The following is an 8,379-nucleotide window of genomic DNA, read 5'->3' as shown; positions in this document are numbered from 1 at the left end:
TTTGCATGTTCTCCCCGTGCATGCGTGGGTTTTCTCCGGGTACTCCGGTTTCCTCCCACATTCCAAAAACATGCTAGGTTAATAGGCCACTCCAAATTGTCCATAGGTATGAATGTGAGTGTGAATGGTTGTTTGTCTATATGTGCCCTGTGATTGGCTGGCGACCAGTCTAGGGTGTACCCCGCCTTACGCCCGAAGACAGCTGGGATAGGCTCCAGCACCCCCGCGACCCTCGTGAGGAAAAAGCGGTAGAAAATGAATGAATGAATGAACTAGCAGTAGAATGTTTGTGCTGTGGTATATTGTACAAATAAACACGTCCCATGCCTTCGTCTTTAAATTAATTAAACTGACTATTGTACTGTGGAGAGCAATTAACAAAACAGTGGATATCTCCACTACTGTGGAAAAACAAACTACATAGAACGTACAGTATTTAATAAAGTGCAAATACAAGCTGCATATACATTCTGTGCTCATAAAAGTTACTTGTCAAATATAAAAGCAAATACATTTTCTTTCCAACACACTTAAAATTTGCAAAACATGCAAATGTGTCAATTACTTGGTGAAATCGTGTGCATAATAAAATTGCACTATAAAATGTGGTCAGTACATATGATTACAGTGTATTATCAAACCGACTTCAAGGCCCAAATATTGAAACAATATGCAGATAAATACAGGGGACTGAGAAATGCGGAATCCAGTGCCAACTTTGAAAAAAAGGGTTCAGGTGGAGCTATTAAGAATGTTGTGAAAATTTTCCTTGCTCATTCGGATCATCTTCATTCCACGATCTGCAGAACGAAAAAACAAGTGTCAAATGTGCAACACAGACTTTTAAAATAAAACAAAACACTTCTAGATTATCATCAGAAAAATACCCTTTCGAATTTTAATGCATTTCTTGACACATTGTCTGCGGTGTTTAAAATTGTTGTTGTTTCCGCCGCAGCCGCTGTAGTGGAACACGTGGCACCTCTTCGTCTTGGGATTGTACGCGAACCTGCGCTCCTGGCTGAGGCAAGCGCCACTGTCCACGGGACTGAAGCACAGACCCGGCGGATGTGAGTCTGCAACAGATGTTTAATTAGCTTGGCTGCTGGTGAGGAAGCAAAATTCAAATTTTGGTCTCGGGTAGTAAAAACCTCGACCTTATGGGAAGCAGGTTGTAAAGCTGTGCATCTCGGTGTTGCCACAAGGTGTCAGTGTTTGATTTCAAAGGTGCAGCATTTCAAGGTCACATAACACCATATGACTCAATGCAATAAAATGGATTGGCGGGTATTCCAGGACAATAGCTGTTGTGTTTTGGACATTCAGGAGCCCAAATACATATTCCAATTATAAATCTTGTATAAATCTTACTCCTGCTGGAATAGCATAGGACGTGAGTTCATTGCAGACACGTAATAAGTGTTGACAAACGAAAGCATCCAGCTCCTTTTCACCCTTTAACAAAGACAAGTGCAGTCTCTACCCCGGTTCCTTAATAATTCCTCCAGGTAATATGGGGATTCCCTCAGAATTAAGCATGAACTTTTTTTCGACACCAAGTTTCATTGGAATTTCTTTACCACAATGAAATACAACAGGCAACTCAATGTAGCCACAAACTGCCATAGCCATAATTGTTGCCCTTTATTCTTAGTCTGCTGTACAGAATCATTTGGTGAAGAAAATATTGACTCTTGTTGCACAAAATCCTTGAAATTGCCACACGAGTGCACACACTGCCCTAATCTTTACTTCCAAAACACATGGAAATGCATGTGACATTGTGCTTTTGCATGCATGCCACTTACCTGTTGATGGGCTTGGATCAGTATCATTCATTTGCACCACAGCATTGTTGGCTGTTGGCTCATCTGAGAAATACACGACAAACATCTAAGAATAGGGTAGACATTGTATTTTCACACTGTTTCCATAGTTTGGCTGTATATCGTATATATTTGTATATTGCTAATTTGACATAGACCGCCTTTAAATTAAAGTGTGGTTGGTGGTTGAGTTTTTGACAACACTTGGTGGCTGCAATAATTGACTGGGTTGAGTTTGTGTTGCAGTAAGACACACAAATATGTATATATATATATATATATATATATATATATATATATATATATTATATCTATATATAACAGCAACTGATTCACATCGTCATCCCCAAATTGCCAAAAAGCAAAAATTACTTTAATATATTGGAAATGTTACGAATGCCATTCAGAAACATTATATAACACCTCAAGGGTGAAATTCTATCGGAGTCTCACCAGTTAGTATGGTTGGTTGCACATCACTGATGTCTCTAGAACTGGTCTGGAGGGGGACTTCCACTTTTTCTAGTGAGCCCAAAGAGGGGTAAACAGACAAATCATGAATCAAGTCTACAAAAGCTGAGTTACTCTGTAAAGTACTGTCTCCTTAACCCAGGTCAGCTGTTTTATTCTTTTTTTTTAAATTGGTACAGACAGACAACCTTAAATAGGGAGGTTTTTTTAATGCATGCATTTAGTACAAACGAGACTGCCATTAGAATTGGTCACAGTCCAACAACTTGCTGTTATTTTCTTTGGCAATTTTACTATCCAAATTACTTCTTAGTTGTGCCTCAGTCTGGGATAATAGAATGCACTTTGACATCATTTAAATGCTAAATCATTTGGAATGCGATTTCATGGTCAGCCTTAATTTATCAGGAAGTTCTCTGAGGTAGAACTCTCTTTGGATTTTTGAATTTTCTCTTTGGATATTTCATGTTCCGATGAAACAAAAATTTACGAACCTCTGGCTAAAAATGGAGGTCTTCATTTTAGATATATAGTGGTATATAAAAGCATTTGCTTCCTTCCCGAGTGTTGATTTTGTCACACTTAATGTTTCAGATCATCAAACCAATTTCAATACTCAGTGACAGCACAATTGAACACAAAAATGTAGTTTTTAAATGAAACTTTTTATTATTACGGGTGACAAAAACTGAGATTAAGAAAGATCTATCAGTCTACAAAAGGTTGTAAAGTCGTTTCTCAAACTTTCGGAGTCCAGCAAACCACAGTGAGAACCATTAAACACAAATGGCAAGAAAACATGGAACAGTGGTCAACTTTCCCCCAATAGCGCAGCAACGACACATCCACGAGGTCACAAAAGACCCCACAACAGCATTCAAAGAACTGCAGACCTCACAAAAAACACTAATGAACAAAAAGAACATTAAGGCTCATCTCAATTTTGCCAGCAAACATCTTGATGATCCCCAAGAGCTTTGGGAAAATATTGGTCGGATGAGAAAAACATTTTGGAAAATGTGTGTCTCGGCCTGTCACGATAAAATAAAATAAAAATACAAAATCAGGTCGGTAATTATGAGCCCTCAATAAATTGACATATACCAGGGCTCTACGTTAAAAACAAAAATGACTTGCCCATGGGGAATCCTTAAGGTGAGAACTACTTGCCCGAACTTGCCCCATGTAAAATGAAAAGACTGCCATAATGATATCATATATCAATATATGCTGATAATTCATCAGATAATAGTACTGATGCATTGTATTTGGAGGAATGTCTGAAAATTTGTGGAGATGTATGTTAACATGGCAAGCCATGCTACCTTACACATGGTAGTCGTAGTAAGCAGTGATATTTATAAGTTGTGCACCACAATGAAACATTTGACACATTTGTGTACTAGTAAAGTGTTTTTAATCCAGAAAAAAATGCTCAATGGTCAAACAATAATTTGTGAAGCAAAGGTGAGAAAAATACACAGAGAAATGAAACCGCTAGGTTTTGTAGCTTGTGCAAAATCAGCACTTGGAATTGGATCTAATGGGTGGTGTTTCATTGTGACCACTTCAAATTGTCACAGCAACGTGATTCACTCACCTTTGCCATCATTTGATTTGCTGCCGCTAATAAAATACTTGTTTAGGAGGCACTGTTTCATCACTTTTTTCTGTTCCTGCAGAAGTTGTTGAAGAATTAGACGATGTTGGCAGGGACGCCATGATAGATGTTTTCCTAGTAAAACGATCGCTGATTGGTTGGTCGCGAACAAGAACGGGTGTGGGTAAAACGCGGATTGTGGATTACGGACCGCGGTCTAAATAAACGATTCTGATTGGTCCATTTCAAGATTTGCAAGGATTGGTTTGCAAATTACCATCGGAATTACGCAGTCCGTGTTTTACCAACACCCAACAAGAACCGCTTTAAAAAAAACTCTTGGCAGTACGGCATGCTAAAGTGTACTTGCCCGACGGGAATATTAATGATTGGATTTACTTGCCCGAATTTTGTTTTAACTTGCCCCGGGCCATCGGTACAACGTTATTGTCGAGCCCTGTATACAGTAAGTGAATGCGCGTCTGCGCCATCAGTTTCTCTGTGCTATAACGGCTGGAGACAAGAGCGTTCACTCTGCATGTGCCTGTGTGCACTGGCTCTATATGACATGAACACAGAAGAGGGTGAGCTCCTTCTCAGCTATTAAGCCTCTTTGGGCTACACGAGTGCAAGCAGTTAGCAAGCAGACACGGATATGAATGAAGGCACAAAGGAGATTGTAAGTCGAATGCCACAGTTCCAGTGTGAATATACAGCGCAGCATTCCTCCTGTCCAGTCAACACTTACTGAGATAAATGGAACCTTGAATTCTGCTGTCTACCAAAAAAGGAGAATATCCGGCCATCTGTTCGTGACCTCAGGCTGAAACGAACTTGGGGTCTGCAGCAGGACAATGATCCAGAACACACTAGCAAGTCCTGCACATTGTGTTCAAATGTGTTGTCATAGACCAATACTTATAGTTTGATGACCTGAAACATTTACGTGACAACAAAAAAGAACCCAGGAGGGTGGCAAACACTCTTTCACACTACTGTAGAATTGAAAAAGGATCCGCTTGTTGATGTCACAGTCTTATATTGTAAAAAGTTGATCCTGACCCACCTTGGTTTTGACATTTTGTATGACACTCTGCCATGCTTCTAAAGTTGTTGGCATTGCCAAAGCAACCCCCATAAAAGAAACGCTTGCATTGCTGACTGTTGCTGTCGAAGAAGTAACGTGCCAGCAACCCGCGGCAGGGACCTGGAGCTTCTGGCAAATGACAGGGGCTCTTGTCATCTACAAACGGAACAAAGAAGGAGAGAGGGAGAGCAAGATCATGTCACAATGGAGAAACGTGTAGCTGCAGAAACTATCTATGCTGCTTTGTAAACAAATATTATCGTGACATGTTTGACAATGGCACAGAGGCGACTCAGGATGCCAGGTCCTTCTGGCGGATCTCCTCAGCTACCAGGCCACCTGCCTCCTGGTCTCTTCCTCAAGGTGCAGTGCACCTGCTTTTGAACACTTTACCTCCCATGAAATATGCAAATGTACCACAATGAATGCATAAGATGAAAGCAGCATGCCGTCGTTTGGAACAGTGATAGACGCTTCAAGGATTAACTCTGCACTTCAGGTAAGGAACATTACTAAATATCAAATAATCATCATTCTGTTGAAACTCTTACTCTTGCACTTGTACCTTCCAGAAAACCCCAAAACAAGACCGTAAACTTGGGGTGTCCTAAGTGTGGCCTATGGTCCATTTTTGGCATGTAACTTGTTCTTTATTGGCCCGGGGCTTATTCGTAAAATGTAACTTGTTATTCATGAAATATATTATTAGGTATTACGGCAGTTTGTTTTGTCACCTTTAACAAAGGATATCTAGCTTATAGTACAATATACTGACTTGTGTTTTAGTATCTATAATGTACACAAAGTGGCCTCCAAATCCTTAAATTGTTCTGTATGCTATATAAATATTTAAAATTTTGAGAAATGCATTTATCAGAGAATTACCTGCCAGTAGACTGCAACTGCATTTTAATGCTAATGATATATATACCTGTATAATAAATAATTATTTATTTTTACAAAAACTGTAACAAAACCGTGGCTCATAAATCAAATACAGACCAAAATCAAAACTTCCCCGCGAAACCTCTGATTCTGAATAAATGTACCGTTAACACCCTGAACAACCCACTCTCAACACAAAACTTTAGCAACTTTCTATATAACAAAACAAGTGCCACGAGGCATGCTGGGAAGCAGAGATGGTCTCCCAGTGGAATACTTGATGTGACCCTGCCCTTTTTAGTAAGGTGTCGAAAAAATAACAAGGACTTTAACGTGTCATAATAGATGATAAAATACATGCAACACAAAATGGTAAGAAGCACTTCTATCATATCTAAACTATTGTGTGGCGGTACAGGGAAGTAATTATAAAAGCACACTCCACTCACTAACCACACTGCAAAAAGGGATAATCCATCATACAAAACACACAAAGCCCTTTTTCCTAAAATCAACAAGTTAAACACAAGTCATGAGCAGACTGAACAGATCAATAAATCCTGAGACATGGAGAAGGAGTCAGATTAAAAATGCTTTGCTTCTTCTGACTACTTTGGTCCTTAATTTTAATTCAGTTCAGCATTTTTGAAATACACTAAACCATTACCATCGGAAACACCAGTGCCATAGCTCATATGCATCAAGCCTTAGCAAAACCAAGTGGGCGATTGCCACACCACCTACGGAAATCAAAGTTAAGCAAGCAAGAAACTCATCATCCCCAAAATATCGACATAAGGCATTAGATCCCGAGCCTGCACGCAAGATGCATTAAATGAACTGCAGACCCACTTTGCAGTCACTAACCACCTGCTCACAGCAAGCTCACTTCCTGTCTCCACAGCTATGTATATCATCTGATTCCCAGATCCACTCCCATGGACATGGAAAGGGCAATATTTCCAACAACAACATCTTTATGTTCCCTTTGTGTAACTCTGCTGTCTTGTGCAGCATCTCAGCTCCCATTTTGTCTCCAGGATTTATTTAAAACTATACATTGTCAACATTGGCCCAATCTTGATGTGTACTTGCTATTTGTTCGTTTGTTTTATGATAACATGCAGTATATGTCTGAATAAGAGGGTGTAACATAATTTAAATGGAGATAACTGGATCTGTTTTCCAAAGTGAATTCAGGTTGTATTTATTCTGCACTTCATCCATGTCCATTCTTCTATGTGAGACATGAACACATATGTCTCTCTTTTCTGTGTGTTCTACAGACATACGCAAAAACATATAAAAAGAAACCGCTCATTAGTGCATGTAATGGGAAACATGTATTCCGCCTGTAAAGCCTCCAGAAAAAACCTCCAGAAAACCAACCAACAATGCTACAACAATGTATAATGTGACATGTGTATTAACGAAGATACAGTGACATTGTTATCATTATTATTATTAACATTGTTATGCCAAACTGCATTACTACTGTATTGACACCTTGCCACACCACACCGGCTTTCACCATACACTCGTCTGCATCGCGCTCTCAATGGCTCGGGCCACAACCAAAAAGGTAAGGCTACATATTAGAGCTGCCTCCCCTGCTGATGTGTTTTTAGTTTTGAGTTTGGAAAACTTAACGCTATGTGTAGGTGTTTGTTTCCATGTTCCTATGTAAAATCCAAAAGTTGAAATTCGCAAAAATGTGCAGTTTTCCTTTATCAATCTACATGGTTGCTTGCCCTTTCTTAGTGTGTAGAAGTTGATGGTAAACGGGACGCAATTGTCATGGAGGGTTGTCTGCTGCCTGCTGTTTATTTAATAAGCAAGCAAAGACAAATTACACTTTATGCCAGATGAAATACATCACCTTGCAGCACTATTTGCAAAATATTTTCAGTTGTAAGAAATGGAACCACACAAGTGGTTGACTAAACACTGTGACTGACTAAATATCATTCTGGGGTGCTAGTTCAACACACTCAACACATTCAACAAAAATAATGTGTCATTCAAGAAGCGGTGCTGCTTCTAAAATATATTTTGTGTGAGGAGTCGGCTAATGCACGGACTGGCTTTGAGCAGCTAATCCCCTCTGAAATTAAAACAATGAGACTTAGCTTACTTAGCAAATGTCAACAATAATGTGGAGGTGGAATAAGGGGTATAGTATGAACAAAATCATAATGATAATAATCTAGGCTCCAGCATAGTCCTGCGACCCGAGGATAAGTGGCATTGAAGATGGATGGATAATGACAGTAATAAACATCACAATCATAAATTACAGTAATCTCACAATAATTTGAAATATAAACCAAAAACATAGCTGACGACATCCATAAGCCAGTACAGTGGAAAGTTTTTTGTTAATTCCTTCCAAGAGGTTAGGCAAAAACTGAACATGCAAAAAAAAAAAACATGGCCAATTAAACCATTCCAGAAACACAAAAATATTAGCAAAATGTAAAGATGTAATAATGTGTAAGAGTAGAGTTAAG

General features: G+C 39.2%; 1 protein-coding gene across 3 annotated transcripts in view; it reads right to left on the bottom strand.

Annotated features, from left to right (window-relative positions):
- Positions 1-423: 423 nt before the first annotated feature.
- tfpia (tissue factor pathway inhibitor a) overlaps positions 424-8,379 on the bottom strand; it is a 31,639-nt gene continuing 23,683 nt past the window's right edge. For 2 of the 3 annotated variants that reach the window (XM_058082746.1, XM_058082747.1), the window contains exons 4-8: positions 4,964-5,140; positions 2,280-2,348; positions 1,809-1,871; positions 888-1,076; positions 424-800 (exon numbers count right to left, since the gene is read on the bottom strand). In XM_058082746.1, the coding sequence (XP_057938729.1) occupies positions 733-800; positions 888-1,076; positions 1,809-1,871; positions 2,280-2,348; positions 4,964-5,140 (566 nt within the window). In that variant the 3' untranslated portion in view covers positions 424-732. The remainder of the gene's footprint in view (positions 801-887; positions 1,077-1,808; positions 1,872-2,279; positions 2,349-4,963; positions 5,141-8,379) is intronic. The other variant, XM_058082748.1, reaches the window with a different exon arrangement.

The sequence above is a fragment of the Doryrhamphus excisus genome, chromosome 9, assembly GCF_030265055.1.
Source record: "Doryrhamphus excisus isolate RoL2022-K1 chromosome 9, RoL_Dexc_1.0, whole genome shotgun sequence".
Classification (NCBI taxonomy): domain Eukaryota; kingdom Metazoa; phylum Chordata; class Actinopteri; order Syngnathiformes; family Syngnathidae; genus Doryrhamphus; species Doryrhamphus excisus.
Note: the sequence above shows the minus strand (reverse complement) of the source record. Positions and strands in the feature narration are given on the sequence as shown.